The following is a 22,772-nucleotide window of genomic DNA, read 5'->3' on the forward strand; positions in this document are numbered from 1 at the left end:
CCTAGACCACAGTACTCATGCCTTTATCTGTGCCATTATACTGTAGACCTCAGATCTGGGCCTGGGTTCAAATCAGGACAGTCTCAAAGCAAATAGGTAGCACACACAAATGCAGACTTCAACAATGGGTGCACATCCACCAGGGTCCTTCTGCTCCTGGAACAACTTCTACTCAAATGGTTAAATGGTTATAGCCAGCACTCCATTTTAAATTTAATTTAATGCCTTTATTGTCACGTCAGGAGCAGCAGCATCATTTCAAGCCAACTTTATCAAGATAAAGATCAAGTGTACAAAATCTCCTTTTATCCTGTTCCATAATGGCACCACCTAGTGTTTTATTTGTATATAATTCCATAATCAAATACACAATATTAAAACATACAATATATAGCAACATTGTGTCTAAAAAAATCCACCACTTGTCTGTAGATATTTGTTGCTCTCCATCACCCAGGGGCGTTTTGGCCGATTCCAGCCCACCTCAGCCCCCTGCACTTACCTTTAAAGCTCCGGAATGGGTCGGGGGTGAGAGAAGGGTCACATCGCTAGTGTAGAGAGCGCAATTGCACTTGCACAGAGCCAAATTTAGGTTTTAAAAACTGGAAATTCAGCTCTTAAAATTACCCCCCCCCACCATGGGTTGTATGACCATGCATACAACCCGACACCACCCCCCCGCGTGCGTCCTCTCCCCATTACTCTGTATGCGGGCAAAATATTCAGGTGCAGCTGGACAGCATGCCACCCCTAAATTTCTGCTGCCCTAGTCCCGGGCCTTTGTGGCCTTGCCACAAACCTGGGCCTGTAGCTTTGCCCCTACTTTAGTGTTGGACTGCCCCACTGGGGTACCAGAAAAAAATTCACAGTGTGCCCAGGTGTCAGTGGACCCTTCTGTTCACCAAGCCATTTGGCCTTATATGCATATATCTTGATAATTAACCATTTCTCTATGAGAATAAAAAGAGGAATTGGAAAATAGGATATAATAGTATCTAAAAAGAAGACAGTTGAGGAGGAGGAGGAGAGGAAATATAACGCAGAGAATAGTCCTGTGGTCTAAGGTTTTCTGTTAGGTCCTTGCCATCCCAGTTAAACAGTGCCAAGTCAATAGAGAAAGCTAAGATTAGGAGAGGTAGCAGAGTGTGGGAAGAATGAGTTCAGGACAGACAGCAGAAAATCACAAGTTAATAGAACCTGCTGAGTTCAGGATAGGCAGTAGAGAGTAAAACATCAATGCCTCTCTAGCCTACCTCTGTTACCAACCCTTCCCAGGAGGCTACAGAATCACAAAAAATAAATGTAAGTGGACAAGATGCCCAACTCCTGTGGCAGGCAGTGAGAAATGTTATATTGCCCATAGCAAAATCTCTTAACCTATTTCTCAGATATTAAAGCGAGTCACCACCCAAAAACTGTGCTTTTTTCTGTTTTAAAAATATACAGACAATGTTATTACAGATAATGTTAAAATATTAACCTTCATGTTTAAGTTGGTGCTGATATAGCTGCAGCAGGGCTGTTGGCGAGAGACTGCATGCATGTATATGGGAAGGTGCATCAGGTCCAGACTGGGATTTCAAGTACATGGAGGCCCAAACAGCCCCCACAAGCCCAATAAACTTCTGCATTATTACATAAACTCTACTGGCTCTCCTTTATTTATAGGTTCCCATGGTGAAGAACTAGCCAAGTTCTGTTCTCTTGTGAGTATGGCCCTCGGATCCTATTTTTACTCTGTAACCTTTGTTTATTAAATTATCACAATATACCTCTTTGTTATAAATTGATGTTAGATGCTGTGTAACTTACTGATGTTAAATAAATAAATGGTGGTAATGATAATCTTCTTGGCCCTCTTTTGTTCTCCATGTATACTCTGGAAGACCTCATTCACTTATTTGGCTTTAAATATCATGTTTATGCATACCTTAATCTCTGTCTCCTAGTTATCTTCTCCTGGATAAAGCAACACCATCTAAAATGTAACCTAGTGAGCCCTGTATAGGGAAAGGGTTAGGAGGAAATAGGTTGGGGAATTTCCAGCAATTACTGACTATATGTATTAAATCTTCTGCATCTTCTCTGCTAATAGATTAAGGAATAAAGCCACTTTGCAATATAGATTTATTATAAATTTGTAATGGTTTTAAAGTAATGGCAAAAATATATATAAATAAAAGAGTGTTTGTCTTTTCTATTTTGTTCTCTGCCCTGGTGGCTCTGAATTTTGAAACAATGTAACACAGTTTGACAGACCTGTCTTGTTGGAGGAGCCTGGCTTTTGCAACATTGTTTAAAAAACCATAACCATATTGAAAAGTTGCTTAGAATTATGTATTCTTTTATAAAGCAAAAAATTATTTTTTGGGGTTAACATGTTCTTTAACATTTAACATTTAACACAGTTCGCCTATTGGTCACATTTAACATACAAAAGGGCCCATTTGCAAATAGATTGTAGCATGCAAAGTGCAAAATAAAATACTGCAATTGGTAATTGTTTGCACTTTGCACACTGCATTTCATTGCTTGCAAATAGCTGCAGGCCTCTGTGCTCTATTTTGTAGAGTGGCCTGTGTAGTAGGCCAGGCGCAATTCTAAAGCGCCAGATTTCAACTAAGGGTGTCCCAAGGTCGCCCCCATTGTGTGCACACACCCACCCCCCGCACCTCGCCACAAATCTGTTCCTACCACTCCTTACCCACCCCTACCTTGCATGTCATTCTGAGGCACTAGTAAGCACTAGCAACACATCACAGGCAGTGGTGCCATTATGATATAGTTGTGCCCTGAGCTCACTATGGTACTGGGGGGTGATTATTAGATCTATATTTCCATCCAAGTAGCTAAAAGAAAATGTTCTAACATGTGTGTTCTAACATGTGGTTTTATTGATTTGAATGCATGGCACACTACAAGTGTTCATACCAAATTCAGCAGGATATTAAGGAGAAACAAAGACAGAAAGTGTGAGAACATGAAGGTTCTATTAATCCGTACAGAAGTCATACGGTGTGGAAACAGGATATACAGTATGCAAACAATGAGAATGTCTGGGGAAAAGATTGACAATAAGACAAAGGAATTACTTTATCTTTTTTATTACTATCGTTGTCTGATCCAGTGATGTGCCTGTAATAGCATACCACCAGGGATAAACCACAGTAAAGGTGGGCACACACGTGGCGCTTTGCGATCTTTCCTGCGACCATCGGTCGCACGAAAGATCGTACAATCCGCCACTAACCTTCAGGGCTGAAACGGCAGATAAGGAGGTAGAAACAATAGGATTTCTACCTCCTTCTGCCAATTCAGCCCTGACGGCAGATTTTGCTAAGGCGCCTTCTATGGCACCTGATCAAAATCTTTTAACCGGCCCGATCGGTGAGTCAACTGATATCAGCAGCTTCCTGCGATATCAGTCAACTCGCCAACTTGCCATACACGCACCGAATATCGTACAAAACGAGGTTTCGTACGATATTATCGGTGCGTGTATGGCCAGCTTTAGTCAGCTCTAACCAGAGTAACAGTATCAGTAGATGTAAATCTAAAAGTTGTGCTCTGACTTGGCTTTGTATTTTAAAAGTTAGGGATAGGGAATGGTTCAGTGGTTTAGTCACGTGAGTTGGTGATTTAGGTTCAGTTCCAGGTAATGACTTCTGTATCAGCTCCATGTGGCTTGGCCAAACCACAAATATTATGACTGTGTGCAACTCTCTAAATAATAAGTTGCACCATCTAAAAATAACAATAAAAATGAATTATTAAAAGTGCTCCTTCAGATCAAGTCAATAGCTTATTGGCTCTTGTGTGGGGCCCTAGGGAAGGCCTGCCATACTAATAGTGGAATATTCGCCAGATATCAATAGGGTGGGTTTAAAAGATCCATTGGGCAAGGACCACATTAGCACACTGATACAGTCCTTGCCTGGCAGTCAATGTAGGCAAGCAGTATGATCCTTTCTAGGGAATGCCTGCCAGACTAATAGTGGAATATTCGCCAGATATGGTAGGTTTGAAAGTTCTATTCATCAAGGACTACATAAGGGTATTGATGCAGCCTGACAGACTCTGTGGGCAAACAGTATGATCCTTTCTCTGGCCCCCAAACAAACAATCAGATTGGCCAGATTTGGCCTAGCATGTGGGTGACAGATGTGTATTAGGCCAACATGTCTTTTAAATTGCCAATATATGTTTCTCATCTATATTTAATAATGGATGCCATTAGGACGCTGTGATTTCTGAAACATCTGAAGAGCCACAGGTTGAACATCATTTAGTCTTAGCCTTAATATGTTAACCATGAATTGTGGGAAATTTATCTATAAGGAGCAGATGCCAAAACACTTCTAATGGTAAATAAATATCAATGGCAAGAAAAGGGAAGGATATTGGGATTTTAGTTTCAGATTAATTGAAAGGAAGCAAGTAAGGAAATGAGAAAGGCAAACAAGCTGCTAGGTTGTATCGGATGAGGCAGGCATAGTAGAAAAAAAAGGTTATACTACCACTCTGTAGGTAATTGCTGAGACCTCACCTTTAATGTTTGTTCTGTTCCAGTTTCCATGATTCTGAATACCAGTGAAACAAACAATGCCATGAAATCTATTAAAATGCATTTAAACCTAAAGATTCATTTTGTGCCTGATGACAATTTGTGACACAAACTCCAAGAATTCTCAATTCCCAAGAAATCCCATGAGTCCTATAAACTCTCCAAACTGTTCCATGTTGTGGCTCTTCATCCCAAGGCATCTCAAAAGCTCTAGATACAGTAAGTATAAAAGATGGCTGTAGCACCCATTTGGGCCATATACGTACATACTCAAGAGGTACTTTTAGGGCAGTGACACATTGGAAGATTAGTAGCCCCACGACAAATCTTTGTTGTTGCGGGTGACTAATCTCCCCGCAATGCCATCCCACCGGCTAGAATGCAAATTGCCGATGGGATGGCATAAGTGTTGCTGCGATGTCCCACAGTCGCCCGAAGTTGTCTTTAGAGGGAATTTTGGGCGACTGCGGGACATCGCAGTGATGCGTATGCCATCCCACCAGTGATTTACATTCTAGCCGGTGGGATGGCATTGCGGGGAGATTAGTTGCCTGCCAACTAACATTTTTGTGAGGCGACTAATCTCCCCGTGTACCACTTCCCTTACTGTTATATATATCTTATCACTAAGACCCTAAGGCTGTCCAACGGGGACATTAGTTGCCCGCAGTTAAATCTCTGCTGCCACAGGCAACTAATCTCTCCGAAAAGCCTTTCGACTGGCCACAGAGTGAATCACTGGTGGAAAATATGTGGGCATATGTGTTGCTTTGTTTACTGCAAAGTTTTCCTCCTGCAGGCAACTTTGCATGTCTTTGGAAAGCCAAAGCGATGAGTAGGTCTTTCCACCAGCAATTCCCTTTATAGCCAGTGGAAAGGCTTTTTGGGGTGTTGCCCGCGGTAGCAGAGATTTATGGCAGGTGACTTAGCTTATTATTATTATTCTCTTGGGCTATCCTAGCTCTCTTGCTATGCCCTTGCTATAGGAGTTGTTCAGGGCTCTAGATACAGCAATGATATCTGCTGACAGACAGGATCCAAGAAATCAGGATGGGTGACCCAAGGTTAAAGAGCAGTCAGAGAATACTTTGTCTTATCATTTGTGAATTCCTCTGTATCTCTGATAAGTGGTGCTTAATTGTGCTTATTGAGTAATCATGTAAAGGCAAAGAGTGCAACTGTCAGGTTTTGGGGAAAGTGTGTTGTCCATTAATCTTGCATTTTGCAACATAGCAACAAAATACCATTTCCCTCTCCAAAAAAAGCTTTGAAGAAAGAGCTCATGACTTGCAAGGTGTATAGAAGAGTATATACAAAACAGATCTTAGACTAAGATATTTATTGTAAATAGTTGTTATTAATTATACTAGATGTGTTTGTGTTTTTAACACCGTCCTTGAATCTTTGGTACAAAAAGTGGCCCTGCAAGAACCCCAGCCTCTGAAGGGTACAATTGCAAAAACTACAAAGTGCACTGTGATAATGTGTGTATTTATTATAAAGGATATCCAGCCTGTGTCCCTCCTGCTGCTGAACTGAAATTCCCAGAACACCATTTGACAGCACCTCATTTCACATTTTTCCTCATGTTGTAGCCCCAACTTCTTTATTTCTAACTCTGAACACATTTTTATGTTCTATGCAGGGCAAGTCAATTGTAACAAGGCATTTGATAGGCTACTGAACAGAGCACTTACCGTTACCTCACACATCTGTACTGTTCCCGCTGCCAAATGCTGACACAGTTTAGAAATGCTGCAAGTAAGGGAATGGTGACAAAGTATAACAGAGTTGGCACAGGGACGTAAAGGAACTGGCATTTATTTTAGTATCGGCTACTGTAGTTACTGTTGTTGCCAAGCGTAGTAAGATTTATAGTAATTATAAAGTAAGATTGTGTTTGATAGACATTGAACCTTGCCAACAGTGGTGTAACTAGATGTTATGGGCCTTGACATGTGACATGTGTGGCATACATATATCTCTCCCACCATCTTTGTACCCTGCCACAGTAAGCAAAACAAATAAGGCTTAGTGCTTAACTGAATGGATTTCTGTATCATTTGCTGTTATGACTGCAGCTTAACTAAATTCCAAATTGCAGATATTGAAGGAGCACAGATTGTAGTAAGTTACTATCTTATTATGTTGTTTCCAACCTTCTTCACTGAGCTCAATGGACTATAACCCTATTTATAAGAGGGATTTATGTTTACTTTACGAGCCTATAAAAGGCAAAATAAAGCACGAGTGTAGGTCATTCTGTACCGCAAGCCTTTATAGGGCAAAATATTTGTATTTTCTAATAGGACCAGGAGCTGACATTCTATCTCACAATCATGATTAAATAATAATAAAGTGTGCCCATACGTATCTCTTATATATGGCAGCCTTGTGTTTTACTCTCCATATAGGCAATCAGCCTTTCTTTATACTTCTGGCCTCCATTTTGGTTTTTTACCCACCCTCTTTAGCTTACACCCTGAGGTGCAAGAGAGAATTCTTACTTATCAGACTCCACTGCACACTCAGTGTTTGGGAAGGTAAAACAGGAGGCAGGTTATACATTGATGGGAAGGGAAGGGGCGGGTGGACCTCTCTGGGGCAGGTTTATAATTAACAGCACATCCAAGTCACACACCTGTGAGACAAGAGAGAGGGACCAGTTGACAGTCTGGAAGAAAGTCCCACAGAGCGAAGAAAACAAATGGACACCACTGTGGGCCCGGCAACGCCTGCCCCAGAAAAGGATAAAATCCCTATCAATAATCCTGCAGACATCTCTGTTATTGTGGTGTATTTTGTTGTGGTCCTGGCAGTAGGAATATGGGTATGTAGGTTTTTTTCTTACTTCCTTTTAGTCTAAATCATCCTCCTGAGATTAATGGTGTTAATTGGAATTTATATGGACATTGATATGGTGTAGCAGGTTTAGAATAAGGACCAAATCACTAATCTGAAATGATAGGAATGGTATGAATTCCTATGGAGTAGAACAGAATAGCAGGCATTTTACACAATTTGTTTTCCCTCAAGGAGGGATAAGTATAAGCTAGTACATAGAGCTAACTGTGCCGTCTTGCTTTCTTTGTCCCAGGCAATGGTAAGGACAAGCCGTGGCACTGTGGGAGGTTTCTTCCTGGCAGGACGCAGCATGGTGTGGTGGCCGGTGAGTCATTAGAAACAAAGTTGTCTTTATTGTTGGACTTGCACCAACGCTCTGCCCTGTGCTTCTGCAATCAAAACCAGCCACTTGTTTTACTGGACATATAAAGATGGCAGTGGGGAAGGAGAAGTTGGCCAAAAAGTGCCAGTAATAAAAAGGGCAATGCTGAAGGCTGGGTTTCTGTTAGGGGTTTATATGTGGTGGAAATAAATGAAAGATCAAACTTGCAGACCTCTAACTGTTGTTGAAGCAGAACTCCCAAAATCTCCCCAACAGCTTTTGTTGGGGTAATAGATAGTAGATTTTGTTCAGTAAGAAGTTGAGGCGATGTTGTATGGCACATTGCAACTTATTAGATCACAACTGTGGCACTCCAGGGTGCAGCCCTTCCCAGGGGCCAGGCCACTCAGTGCTACCTGCCAAGTGAGCCACACAAGCATGAAAGAAATTCTTTGGGGATGCCAAATAAGGGCTGTGATTGGCTATTTGGTAGCCCCAAGTGGACTGCTGGCCTGCAGGAGGCTCTGCCCTGCTTTGTCACTGTGCTTCCAAAACTTTCCTCTGAGCCAGAAATGTAAAAAATAGGCCCCTACTTTGAGGCCACTGGGAGCAAGATCAAAAGGTAGGGGGAGCAACATGTTGCATATGTTACATACAAAGTTACATCAAACTGTTTATATTGGGGCCTTTTAACTGAATGATGTGAGCAGCTCCTACATAAACATTTCAGCAGGGGAATGACTGCTGTTATTGGGCCCCACAGCAAGATAATTGGGCCCCTACACATTACACAATGCAAAAACTTACATTACTTTCAAAGAAACTTAAGTAACTTACATATAAACTCTACTGACTAGTTATTGGGTCCGACAGCAAAATCATTGAACAATAAAAATATTATATATTTTTATATAATGAACAGACACTGTATGTAGATAACCAATTATTAGGTTATAAATGAAATATCTTGGCCCAGCAATCCTGGTATACAAAACAGCATTGATATATGTCACTAGAAGCCCAGCCTAACAGGAATAAAGTATATATGGTATATAATAAATGTGCATCATCACCCTAAGACTGTGTGTACTGTAAATGAAGGCAAAGCTGATTCTGTTCTCCTCTTTGCAGATTGGGGCATCTCTGTTTGCCAGTAACATTGGCAGTGTACATTTTGTGGGTCTCGCTGGGTCGGCAGCTGCTGGTGGCATCGCTATTGGAGGTTTTGAATGGAATGTAAGAGAAACTTTTTTCTGATGCCTTCATCTATTTAATTTGTGTCTTTTACATAAACTGCAGGGGTTATTAATTGAATTGCCACCTAGATGTTATATATATGGACCCTTTAAGGCTAAGGACCTGCGGAGTGAGTTAGTCGCCCTAATAGACTGCTGCTACCGCTGGCGACTAACCACCTGAAATGCCTTTCCACTGGCAACAATATGAGTTGCTGGTAGAAAGGCCTACACATCACTTCGGTTTTCTGAAGAAAGAAAACTTGGTGTGACTTCAGAAAGCTAGTCAACTGCAGCAGCAGCGATCTATCGCGGGCAACTAACTCGCTCCATGGGTCCTTAGCCTAAAGCTCCAGACTGCAAACCACCAAGGATAATGGTACATGGGTAGTTTATATACGCCAATACGCCAATTGCACACAGCAGATTTCACTGCAGAAAGTATGCATGTATGCTCCTAAATCCGCTAAGTATGTAACAGGCTAATGTTATGTCTGCAGATCAGCTTTTCCCCACTGGTATATATACAACAATTTGCCATTTGTCTGAGGCTTGATACACTGATCCTTTAGGCTCCAGCCTATATACTGGCACATAAAGAAAGGTGAGAACCTTGCCTCAGGTGGGAGTGTACAAATTACCTGGGGTGATAAAAGTACAGTATGCCTCTAGTAATATTAAATGAGTGGTGTCCAGGGGGTGTGCAAATGTGGGACCTAGCTTAGATGTGGAACTCCAGCCCTAAGTGTTGGCTGCATGGGTCACAAGAGCACAGAATTTATGGTACTGTACATGAAAAAAAATCCACTTTGACGATGTTATAAAAAGTCAGTTTTTTTTTTATACTTCTAAAGTGATTTTTTTATATTTGTTTGTATAGTTGGGCTTTGCCAAAATGTATTATTTTAGGTGCATTGTGTGAATCTGTTTTAAGGGAGAAACTAAGATATGGGCAACAACTTATGTAACTCTGTATGTTATATAACAATGTTGATTGTTATCAGTAAGTACTATCTTTTCCGTAAATTAGTAACACAAACATATATTATGGGTTATGTATTACCTTTAAGAAAAGTTTTTCTCAGCTCATTAACATATAACAACCAATCGGCAGTTAGTTTAGCCTTTTAACTGGCCAAATGCAGGTTAAATAATATAGGCAAACATTTAATGGGTTATAGCACTAGAATAATCATTACCCATGTAGAGACATAGTCTAATATAATAATATAAATATATTACCCCCCCTTGCAGTCCTATATTTTATATATAATGGTTTCAGACAATCTTACAACATCTACATTTTAAAAGTGGTATGGAACAATACCACCACCTATAAATTCTCCACGTCACGTAAGTTAAGAGATACTGACACCAGAAATTCAAATTTTTTTTGCTGGATGCTTTTACATTACCAGATTCCCCATGTTCCCCTATGAGGGGGCGGCCATATTTGTGCAGCAGGAGCCCATTAGCATTAGAATTTATAACTGACAGGTTGGGAAGGGACAGTCAGGTTGGCAAAACAGTCAGGTTAAGGAACTTCAAGTAACAATTACTTACAAAAGCAGCCCTATCAGCAAAAAACACCGTTATGACCTATAAGTACCTTTACTGTATATTGATGTTTTAAAGAGTAGTTTTTTTAGTGTCAGTATCACTAAGCTTGGAACCCCATCCTAAGGAAAATTATACAGATTAGGGATGTCCAGCCGGTAGTTCTCCAGGTACGGTTACCCTAGAACTTTAGCACTCTTCCCTAGCACTCTTGCTTTTGTAGGTCAAATCTAATTGCTGATTGGTTACTATGGGCAACATCACCAGTGATATTTATCTCCAGTAAACACACCCCAGGTCACATTCAGGAGTATTGCATGCAAAAAAAACCCCTCCAGGTTTCCATCAGTTTAAGATCTGTTCAGCGCCACCTACAGTTATAATAACCTTCCCTTTTCATCACCCTTGGTAACTTCCCTCCCCACCTCTCTGCTCTGACAGTCCAGCACTTGCAGTGCCCTCTTGCCCTTCCCTAGACAAGACTTTCCTGTAATGAACTTTGCCAAAGGCTTCCAAATTATTAACTAGTCCTAAACTACCACTGTAATCCCTTACTATGGAATTTCTGTTGGATCTAAGCCAGTTGACTCCTTGTTGGGGTATTAAGCTTCTCATGCTAACTACCCTGTCTAGCTTGTGCACCTACTGTAGCAACCACCTCCACACATGCTAATCTGCTCTGGCTACTCCTAACCCTCCGGAAAAAATGGGTCTGTGCTCTCACCACAGCTCAATGTTACTCCTGTTACACCCTCCAGTCAAGACCCCTAGGCTGGGTGTGGCTCCTCCTTTTTATACCCTCCCTACTATAGTATGCCTAGTAGCTGGGGTTAAGAATTACTTAGTCATACTGCCACTTATCATGAAATTGTGTCTACTGCCACCTATTGACCAACTACACAAACAACAGACAATAATGTCATTCATGCCTAACACAATCATATTATCACATTTCCACCCCATTACAAACTGGTTTCCTAATGCACTGTTCTGCTTCTGGTCTCTAACATGTCCTCTTTGTTTCAGGCTCTGGTTACTATAGTGATCCTTGGCTGGATCTTTGTGCCAATCTATGTGAAAGCTGGGGTGAGTAGCACTGCTGAGCACGACCACACAATCTCTCTAACACAGTATATAGTCAGCTCTGAAACTTAGATAATTATCCTTTATTTATATAGCGCAGACCTTTACAGAGATTCTATTTGATACATATCAGTGCCTACCCCAGTGGAGCAACCTAAGGTCCCTACACACATTATGGTCAGTTTTGTCAGGAACCAATTAAAGCAGGTGCCTGTAAGTTTTTGGAGTGTGAGAGGAAACCCAGGGGAAACCCACACAGACACTGGGGGTGCATACACACTCCTTGCAGATGTACCCTGGCTAGAATTGAACCAAAGCCCCAATGCAGCAAGGCAGCAATGCTAACATCTGAATCACAATGCTAAGGTAGGCAGCAGAGGCAGCTGTCTAAGATGTAACTCCTTTTGAAAAAGGGGTGGGTGCATTTTTTAGATTTTATTATTATTGAGGCTTGCACAGCAGCACAACTCATTATGGGATCTGCAGTCCTTCTAACATTGACTTCTTGTCTGTAGGTCCACAACATGTCTGGTTCCCAGGGCAGCTAGCCCTATTTGCACCTCCTAAAGACATCTCTGAATATTGCAATCACACTATTTTCTGTTCTTATAAACAGAATCAAGATAAATCAGCAGTCCACTGAACAACCCACTGTATTATGAGCTGCACCCTATCCTCAGCCTAACAAACTGCAGCTAGGGAAAGGGAGGGGTTTGTTTAAACAGAGTGCATGCTGGTATGTTTTGATTTTTCCTGTAAGAACAGGAAGCAGAATGTGACTTTACTTTTAAGGAGGACAAAGCAAATTTTGGGCTTAAAAGGGGTGCTATAAACCAAAAAGTGAATAATGTTAAAGACACAAAAACAAGAAACTGGCACACCTAAGGGATGTAATAAAATATAACTTTTATTACTATTATTATAAAATAAATATCACTAAAAACAGGGATAGAAAAGTCAAGAAAAGAGAATTAAAAATATCAATCACACCCTGAATCTGCTTCGAATCTAGCTGACACTCTTGGATACTATTACATCAAACGGGTAATACAATTTATTATATCTGCAAGGTGCATGGATGAAGTTATAGGAGCTCCAATTACAATTTACTCCAAAGCCCTGCAAAGAAAGATATATTTAGGGGTCAGCTGGAGCCACGATTTGCCCTTCAGTTTAAGGCTGTACTCGACACATTGTGCACACAAGTTACATTGTGTAAAACAAATACACCCATAGAAATAGTTGTTATATTTGTTGCCAACTTAAGTCAAAGGAAATAATAAAAGATACATTTGAAGTAATAGTATCCAAGAGTGTCAGCTAGATTCGAAGCAGATTCAGGGTGTGATTGATATTTTTAATTCTCTTTTCTTGACTTTTCTATCCCCGTTTTTAGTGATATTTATTTTATAATAATAGTAATAAAAGTTATATTTTATTACATCCCTTAGGTGTGCCAGTTTCTTGTTTTTGTGTCTTTAACGCTATTCACAATATTTCAATATACATCCTGTGCACCCTAGGATATACTGGAGTGCGAGGTTCTTTTATATTTTGTATATAAACCAAAAGGTCTGAAAACCTTTCCTTTCAAGTTCAGATACTGACCTGTTTTGAGCAAGAAATAACAAAGTGCATATTATAAAGTACATATTTCTAATTAAAGACAATTGGCAAAAAGTATGTTCAGCACCACCCTATTTTTTTAAATGAATGTAGAGAATTACATGTGAGGGTGCCCATCCGTTTTGTGCAGGTTACTTGTGAAATGTCACATCATTACTCCTAGGTGAGGAATACACATGGGATAAGTACTTGGGCTGGAGCAGGAGGGCTGTGCTGGAGAAACCCAGATGTGTTTCAGAGGGAACTAAATAAAGATACACATATTCAAATGTAATCTGTATTTGATATGATTATATGCAGTATTATGGATTAATACATTCCCATATGTTGTTTGACAGGTGGTGACAATGCCAGAATATTTAAGGAAACGTTTTGGTGGGGACCGGATTCAGATTTATCTGTCTGTGCTCTCTCTTCTTCTTTATGTCTTCACCAAGATCTCTGTAAGTTTCACTCATGCTTCCCTTCTCACTTATCTTACACTGACCCCCACATTTATCATCACTGCACCTTCAGAATAGCCATAAAGCTATGTCTGTGCTACATATATTTTCTGCATCACTTCAAAGAACTATCCTCTCACCCAGATTGTCATATTCTCAGTACTTCTACAGGATTCCCACTCACTGCTATTAATCGCCCCCCCCCTGCTCCAATACTCTCACACTGAATCTGTTACTACAAATTAACAATACTCAGTGAGGTTGCCTTGGTAACCACTAGTGATAGCACTTTTCTCTCAGCTGCATTGATCCGTTCTTCCCTGTCAGTAGTCCCTCTACATGATGTGCCTTCCAAGCCTGCCTTCACTTTGCTAATCCTTCTTCCTATTAGCTCCACTATTAGCTTACCGATTTTTAACCCATTAGTAACTGGCTACCCAATCATCTATCTTCATCAGGCCACCCTTTCTTTTAGTACTGTTATCTGGCTATCCTGTCAGTTAGTACTATTGGCAGGTTACTCATTTATTTAATGCTATCATTTGCCTAATGTTACTTGCAGCTCTTTCACCTGGTCAGAGCCCAGGATCATTACCTGGTACCACATGAAACTGAAACTAATTAATGTTTGCCCCTAATCCAACTATTTGTGCTAAGTGCTTGATATTTTCTTTAGTGTTTTCTTTTTTAGGCAGACATGTTCTCAGGGGCAGTCTTTATCCAGCAGGCCATGAGGATCAATATATACATAGCCATTGTCATGCTGCTTGTCATCACTGCCCTGTACACAGTCACAGGTAGGAGCCAGTCTATCCTATAACAAATAATTTCTGTTTTGCTCAGTAATTGCATCCTCAGCAACAGATTATTGATGACCCAGTCCTTGAGTCTTTAAACACTCCTCATTGCCAAATGTGCATCACTAAATTTGGGCAAACTGTACAGGTATTAGTGAGCCATCATAATTATTTTGTTAGGGAAGAGGCATACAGTTCAAAGCAATTACAGCATGAATCCTCATTCCTAAAGTGAAGTACAGTGTTGGTAGTTAAAACATGTTGTGCAGCTGTTTTTCAACAGAAGGATCTGGGAATCTTGTTTAAAAAGAAGGATAAATTGATTGTGAAGAAAAGCAAATACTACAGGATAACCTGTCTCTGTTATATTATTTACTATTTGTTACTTGTGGGTACAACATTGCCAAAAATCTAGGGCCTTTATGGTTCATATGATTTTTGCCTCTGTTGTTGATCCCAGATGTTGTCTCCCACTTTGACCTCCTACTTTACTTTTCTGAACATTCCTTGTGTTCTTATGTTACCCTCTAGGGGGGCTTGCGGCTGTCATTTACACAGACACCTTACAGACCATCATCATGTTAGTGGGATCCTTCATCCTTATGGGATTTGGTGAGTTAAACTGACTAAACATGAAGTCCTGCTACGTTGCACACTGCCTGTTAACCACATCCATCATTTTTCTTTTATGCCTACACCGAAACCTCTATCTCCTCACTTACATAGTAGTAGTACAATTTTCACACTAACTGAGTGAGATGTAGCATGCACAGAGTCTTGCGATGCCTGCTGTTGCTTTAACCCTTTCTCTGTTTCTACAGCATTTAATAAAGTTGGAGGATATGACCAGTTTATGGAGAAGTACATGAATGCTATCCCTTCTGTGATCTCTTATGATAACATAACCGTTCCTGAGCAATGTTATACCCCACGAGATGACGCATTTCACCTTTTCCGTGACCCACTCACTGGGGACTTGCCATGGCCAGGGCTCATCTTTGGTCTGACCATTCTTGCTCTGTGGTACTTCTGCACAGATCAGGTGAGAGACTTGTATATTTTTCCTTAATGTATAGTACAGTGATCCCCAATCAGTGGCTCGTGAGCAACATGTTGCTCCCCAACCCCTTGGATGTTGCTCCCCGTGGTTTCAAAGCAGGTTCTTATTTTTGAATTTCTGGTAAGGAGGCAGGTTTTGGTTGCAAAAAAACAAGTATAATGCCAAACAGAGCCTTCTGTAGGCTTTCAGTCCACATAGGGGCTATTAAATAACCTTTATTGCTCTTAATGGCACCCCCAGGAACATTTTTCGTGCTTGTGTTGCTCCCCAACACTTTTTCCATTTAAATGTGGATCATGGGTAGAAAAGGTTAGGGATCCCTGGTATAATATCTTTTTTGCTCTTTTTATTAATATATTGTTCTTGTTTGCTTACATCTGCTAGGTGATCGTTCAGCGATGTCTGTCAGCCAAGAACATTTCTCATGTAAAAGCTGGCTGTATTTTGTGTGGGTATCTCAAACTGCTGCCCATGTTCCTCATGGTATTTCCAGGAATGATCAGCCGTATCCTATATACAGGTAAAGCGAGAGGCAAATAAATAAGAATATATAACCAGCACAGCTTGTAAGGCCTGAATGTAACCAGCCTCCTCTCTTACTACCAGATGAAGTCGCTTGTGTTGTACCTTCTCTGTGTAAGAAATTCTGTGATACTGAGGTTGGATGCACAAATATTGCCTACCCGAAAATGGTAATAAACCTGATGCCGGATGGTAAGAATTTTTTATAATTCAACAAACTGTTTTAAATGTAGTTAGGCAAGGTTATAGTACATCCTAAAGAACTGATATATTCTGTGAAGAGATGCAGATAATGGGGATGAGTTGATTTTGCTGAATAAAAATAGATAGATAGAGTCCCAGAGTATTTAGTGAATAAAGGTTATGTGGTGTAACTAGGGAATGCTGGGAGCTGTAGCTCTGGAACATCTGTACACTTGCTTGGTGCCTATTTCATTTCATTTTTCTCCTGAAAATCTGTCTACACAAAAACTGTCAAACTGAAGGTTTGCAGGCCGGATGTGGTTCTCCAAAGCATCTTTATTACCCCCAGACTGCTCAAGGGCTACATAGACTTGATTGTATTACATCATCATTTTGATATAATCATGCCCAGAAATGCATTGCATGGCACATAATGGGCACCCCATTGCTGTAGATAATCTCATACAAACTCATACACCAGTTTATGACAGTTGAAATCTGAGTGACCTGTAACCCATCTTTCACTGCTACTACTCGTTGCTTCTGTTGGCACAACACAATTTCTGATCATTTACTTACATCTACTCTGACACCAGTTCAGTGCCCCCTCATCATTCCCACTGTCCATTCCTCTTTTCTTCTTTTCATTTCAGTTTTTTTAAATAGCGGTTTCTGTCTCGCTAAGTTGTTATATTGCGTGATCTCTTATTTTCTAAAACTGGAAGCTGTGTCCTTCTGTCCCTATGTGAATCTAATTTATATATAAGTCACCTGCTTTTGCCTCACCAGCTCTAATTTCTTCTCAGTCTTTGCAAGGCATCCTTTTTCCTGTTGGTCAATTTATCTATCTGCTGGGCTGGGCTTGTCACTTTAACTCATCTGAATGGGCATTAAACAGGAGAGAGCTTGCTCATAGCTGTGGTTTATCTGATGACAAATATATTTGGAGTTTGTCCCTTTTTATTTTATAGGTCTCAGAGGTCTGATGCTCTCGGTGATGTTAGCATCTCTCATGAGTTCCCTCACTTCCATCTTCAATAGTGCTAGCACCCTCTTCACCATGGATATTTACACAAAGATCCGGAAGACAGCAAGCGAGAAGGAACTAATGATAGCTGGAAGGTGGGATCTCTTCTGCGGCTTGCACAGCATTTAACCTGTGAATAATATCAAAAGAATTTATATATTCTGCAATGTGTATTTAGATTTTCCATTTGTGCCTGCCTTTTGATGTTTCTTCTCTCATTGCTGATTATCTTGCAGGATTTTTATCCTCTTCCTCATTGGAGTGAGCATTGCATGGGTTCCGATACTGCAGTCTGCTCAGGGCGGTCTGCTGTTTGATTACACGCAGTCCGTTACAAGTTACCTGGGCCCACCTATTGCTTCTGTCTTTATCCTTGCTATCTTTGTCAAGAGAGTGAATGAGCAGGTATGTTTCCCATAAAAAATCTCTAGTAGTTAATGATGTGGCTGCATATAGTGTCTTACTCACTAAGCTATTTCCTGCTTGTCGGATGACACTTTTTCTTGGCCAGTCTAATATGCTCATACCAAAGCTGGTTAGCAAAAAGAAAGAATTAGGCTGACTGATAAATATGGTATATCTGTCATATTATCTGCTAACCTGTAGAAGGACTGGGTTGGTGCATGTGGGGCTCCTCTGAAGATTTTTATGCAGGTGGGGCCTGGTGTGGTGTTTTTACGCTGCGGGTTAGTGACCATGAAATAGGTCAAATGGTGTGAAGCAACAGGGCCCACTGACACCTGGCCCAATCTAGAGTTTTCCTGGTATACTGAGGTGCCAGTCTGACACTACCAACAGGATCCCATTCCAGCACATGATTAGCCCAGTGTATCTTCTATTTTTACTATAGCTGTTTTTGAAAGTTATTGCTTGTATTATAGCTCAGCTTATAAATCACACATTATAATTAGCAAGAGCTACTGAGAAACGTTGGTTTAAAGGGACATAAGTGCAATGAATAGGGATTGTGCTAATGCAACTTTTCACCTATTATTTTAATTAAGCAACATAAATGGTGTTTGTTATTTCTTGCACTATACATTCCTGGCTGGCATGTGGGTAGTAAAAGATGACTGTTGGCATTTTTCATTCATCCCTGATAGATGTGACTGATTACCCCTTAAACTATTTTTGGCTAATGAAAGAAAATGTCCTTTCTGTTCTCTGGGTCTAACTCATAAAACAATGTAACAGGAGTAAGTTCTCCTCCAAGTCTAGTCTTGGCTTTCAGGAGTCAGAACCAGGAGTGCAGAGAATGTAAACAGACTAAATTTCTATAGCAATTACATTTACACATATCTTTAAAACCATTGCAAATGCAAAATGGATGTGTACATTCTCTTCTGTTATGCAAAAAAACCAGTTTATTTATGTGGGGTCCTCTTGTTAGGGAGACCTGTGAATTAGAGGGAATATGTAAAATCATTCGGTGGCAGCAGTATTAAGATATAACTCTCATAATTTGTTCCCCACTTTGCTCTCCATCCAGATTTGTAAATAAACTTGGAGAACATTTTGTTCTTCTCTCTTAAGATAATAAAAAGTGTTTTGTCTGCCCATTAGCAAGTTCTGCATTGCCAACACTTTGTGCTCAGGTTTGTTAAAAGAAGCTTTGTGTTTCCTCCCTCTATCTTTCCTGCTACAGGGAGCATTCTGGGGGTTAATGATTGGACTCCTCATTGGCCTTTCAAGGATGATTGCAGAATTTGCCTTTGGAACTGGAAGCTGCATGGAACCCAGCAACTGCCCCAAAATTATCTGCGGAGTTCACTATCTGTACTTTGCCATCATCCTGTTTACTGCAACCTCCATCATTGTCTTGGCAATATCATTCATGACCAAACCCATACCTGATAAGCATGTGAGCTCAACTGGTTATTTTTATATGGCTATAAGGGATTTCATGTATTATGTTTGACAGAATGAAAAGAAATAATTGGAATATGATTTCACAATCTGAAGAAGGTCTCTCCCCTAAAGATTTAATAGATACCTTTAAGCAAACACTCATCATATCCAGGGTGGTATCTGATCTCTGTTAGTAGGCACTAGCAGAGTGGAAAAGGGTGACATTTTTGTTTGGGGAGGTTTCCCATAGATGTCTTTGCACTGGAAAACATGTAACAAAATATGGATATAGTATAAAGCAATATATTTTGAACCCTCAGTCAGTTACTACCTGACCTACAGATTCTTTGCACTTGAGTTACCTCCGTCGAATTAGACAAAACTGTAATTATTATATAGACTATTTAATATTTAAAAAAGAGAAAGCACAAAGCACATTATATGTTAATATGATTTCCCAGAATAATTCAGTTACTTACTTATTTTTTTTGACAGCTCTATCGCTTGTGCTGGGCCTTAAGAAACAGCACTGAGGAGCGGGAGGATCTACATGCAAATGACTGGGCTGCTGAGGAACCAGAAGAGGAAAAGAAAGAGGAGGAAGGTGAGTTATACAAATGAAAGGGACAGAAATATGCAAAAACTAACACAGTGAAAGTTGCTTCAACCTCAGTTCAAGAACAGCAGTTCTCCATGATTTATTAGGCTGATACCACACGGGGCAGATTCTTGGCCTGTGGATAAATGAAAGCCACACACAGTTTTGTGCTGAACTCCGCTTTGTGTCCCTGCATCTGGGCTGACACTATGGCTCCAGGTGCACACACAACAATAAGATTTTTGAAGCATAAGGGAGATTCATAGCCTGCCTTTATCCCCAGGCTGAGAATCTAACTCGTGTGGAATCAGCCGAAGGCCATGGCCACAGGCAATGTCTGCATTTTTTTTATGCAGGGTGACAGAATCAATTCTGCTTCTTTCTGCAGCTTCATGTTATCTGCACTGAAAATTACAGCTTCCACCTGAGTACAGGAACACAGAGCAGACGGCCCAAAAATGTGAAATTAGGCATTTTGGGACTTACCTCCACTGTACACCTGCACTCAAGTGGAAGCTGTACTTTTCAGTGCAGATACACAGTGATGTGGAAAGGTTCGGATCCGCCTCTCTCAGCCTGCAGAAAAAGTGCAGAACAAACACTCCTAGGGGCTGATTTACTAACCCACGAATCCGACCCGAATTGGAAAAGTTCCGACTTGAAAACGAACATTTTGCGACTTTTTCGTATGTTTTGCGATTTTTTCGGATTCTGTACGAATTTTTCGTTACCAATACGATTTTTGCGTAAAAACGCAAGTTTTTCGTATCCATTCCGAAAGTTGCGTAAAAAGTTGCGCATTTTTCGCGTAAGTTTTAACGCTACGAAAAATGCGCAACTTTTTACGCAACTTTCGTAATTGAATAGGAAAACTCGCGTTTTTACGCAAAAATCGTATTGGTAACGAAAAATTCGTAAAGAATCCGAAAAAATCGCAAAACATACGAAAAAATCGCAAAATACCGATCATTACGAAAAAAACGCAATCGGACTCCATTCGACCCGTTCGTGGGTAAGTAAATCAGCCCCCTAGTGTCCATGGCTAAGTAGAAACATGTGAGTATACCAACCACAGCTGCTTAGGAGCTGCACAATGCAGCCATTGCCAATAGATTATTACCTCTATTTTTGACAAAAGCAAAACTTCAGATTTTTTTATATAAATTACATTAGTTCTGGCCACAAAAAAGCAATTTAAAAACATTTTCATGTTGCTAATTTGCTCAGTATTAAGGCAGCTGCTCCATGACAGTAGTTTAGTCCATGAAACATAAAGTCAAATTATGCTCAAGGAAATTGTGCAGCAGGGTCCAATCACTAATATAGCTGTTGGACATTAGCACTGTACAAATGATAATGGTGATAGCATTCATGAGCAATAGGTGGCCCAGCCAAAAATTCAAGGACTGTCATGGGGTGCCCACAGTACTGCAAACTGTCCCCTTCTGTTGCAGACAATATTGTAATTACAAAGTAAGGTTGCAGTTTAATCTTCCCCCATAAGGATTAATAAAATGACATAACTGACCTGTGGTTCAGATAACATTAATTAAGGGGTGCATGAACAAACAGCCATGAAGTAGGGACAAGGGTTATCTAGGAATTCTTGGTGGCTTCAAAGTGTTCTTCATCTTTGTCATGCAGGGAAAAAGCTGAGTTGCTGGAGGAAATCTTACAACTGGTTTTGTGGATTTGATGATAAGAAGCCCCCCGAACTGAATGAGGAAGAGAAGGCGGCCCTGGAGCAAAAGATGACGGACACTTCAGAGAAGCCCCTGTGGAGGAACGTGGTCAACATCAACGGCATCATCTTGCTGGCTGTGGCTGTGTTCTGCCATGCATTTTTTGCATAGTTGCTATTTTAAACTTGAAAAAAAATCCCAGTGGGTGGTTTTATTAACTAATAAATTTCATTATACAGGGGAAACATTTTTTTTTACATTTTTTTGGTAGGAATGATCTTTTATACACACAGCAATGCAAAGAGCACACACTCTGTGGCAAGCAAGACTTCAGGTTCGTACATGCAATGAACCATAGAAAACAGCACTAACAAGGCCCTGTCCAGTGGATTAAACCTGGTTCTTGCAAAAATGGTTTTAAAGAACTCCATGATGAAATGCTTCAGCTGCTGAATGCTACATTAACAGGCCCGGACTGGCAATCTTTGGATTCTGGGAAATGCCAGAGGGGCTGCTGTAAGATGCCATAGACAGTCACTATTTATTGGGCTAGTGGGGGCTGTTTGGGCCTCTGTGTACTTAAAATGCTAGACCTATTTTGAATCCCAGACCAGTCCTTTCAATTATAGCACCGATTCCGATAGGAGTGTTACTGAAAAGATAGAAACATATTGCCTAAATATCTGTTTTGCCTACGTATTACTGAATGGTATAATCTAATGGTTCTTTTTCTCTAAGAATGAATGTGTATTTCATAGTAATAATTAATTAATTGCTATTGAAAGCAGTATCTGTCTGCCCGTTGCTATTCTCTGACTGCGTGGCTCTAATGTATTCAATAGAGAATGTAGCAGAAGCCAGCAGCTGATTATCAGAACTGTATTGGCTGGACGAAAGCTGAAGGAAACTTTTGGCGATTTGGGTAATGAAGTACTGCATATGTTTTCCCAAGGGAGATTTACTTTATTTCTGAAGAGAAAGCATTTTGGGGGGGATTTGTCACCCACAGTGCAAATTTAACCACGTATGAGAAATCTTGCTGCTATAAGACTAACACTGGCCATACACGCACTGTGCGGGCTCCGAATTATCACTCCGATAATTTTCATACCATGGTGATCAGTCATTTAGTTGATCAGACAGGTTAGAAAATTTTGGTTGGATAACAATAAAACCTGCACATGTATTGTGTACCTGACAATATCCTTGGGGGCCTACAATGCATTTCTGGGACGTCACATTGGTACGATTGTTATATTTAGTACTTTTTTTCTACAATTTCAGTCTGAATGTTGATTTTAGATTGTAGCATTTAAACGTACGTTTGATATCCGAACACTTGTTGAAAGAAGACTAAAATCTGAATGTATATGGCCAGCTT

At 40.4% G+C, this 22,772-nt stretch overlaps 1 protein-coding gene across 1 annotated transcript; it reads left to right on the plus strand.

Annotated features, from left to right (window-relative positions):
* The first annotated feature begins 7,201 nt into the window (after positions 1 to 7,201).
* Positions 7,202 to 21,934, plus strand: slc5a1.1 (solute carrier family 5 member 1, gene 1). Its single transcript, XM_031892252.1, has 15 exons — positions 7,202 to 7,394; positions 7,662 to 7,733; positions 8,862 to 8,966; positions 11,549 to 11,608; positions 13,570 to 13,674; positions 14,366 to 14,471; positions 15,003 to 15,083; positions 15,293 to 15,513; positions 15,916 to 16,051; positions 16,138 to 16,245; positions 17,208 to 17,358; positions 17,500 to 17,668; positions 18,909 to 19,124; positions 19,607 to 19,715; positions 21,354 to 21,934. The coding sequence occupies exons 1-15, from the start codon at positions 7,272 to 7,274 to the stop codon at positions 21,560 to 21,562; spliced, it is 1,971 nt and encodes a 656-aa protein (XP_031748112.1). The 5' UTR covers positions 7,202 to 7,271; the 3' UTR covers positions 21,563 to 21,934.
* Positions 21,935 to 22,772: the final 838 nt, after the last annotated feature.

Source organism: Xenopus tropicalis, chromosome 1, assembly GCF_000004195.4.
Source record: "Xenopus tropicalis strain Nigerian chromosome 1, UCB_Xtro_10.0, whole genome shotgun sequence".
Lineage (NCBI taxonomy): Eukaryota > Metazoa > Chordata > Amphibia > Anura > Pipidae > Xenopus > Xenopus tropicalis.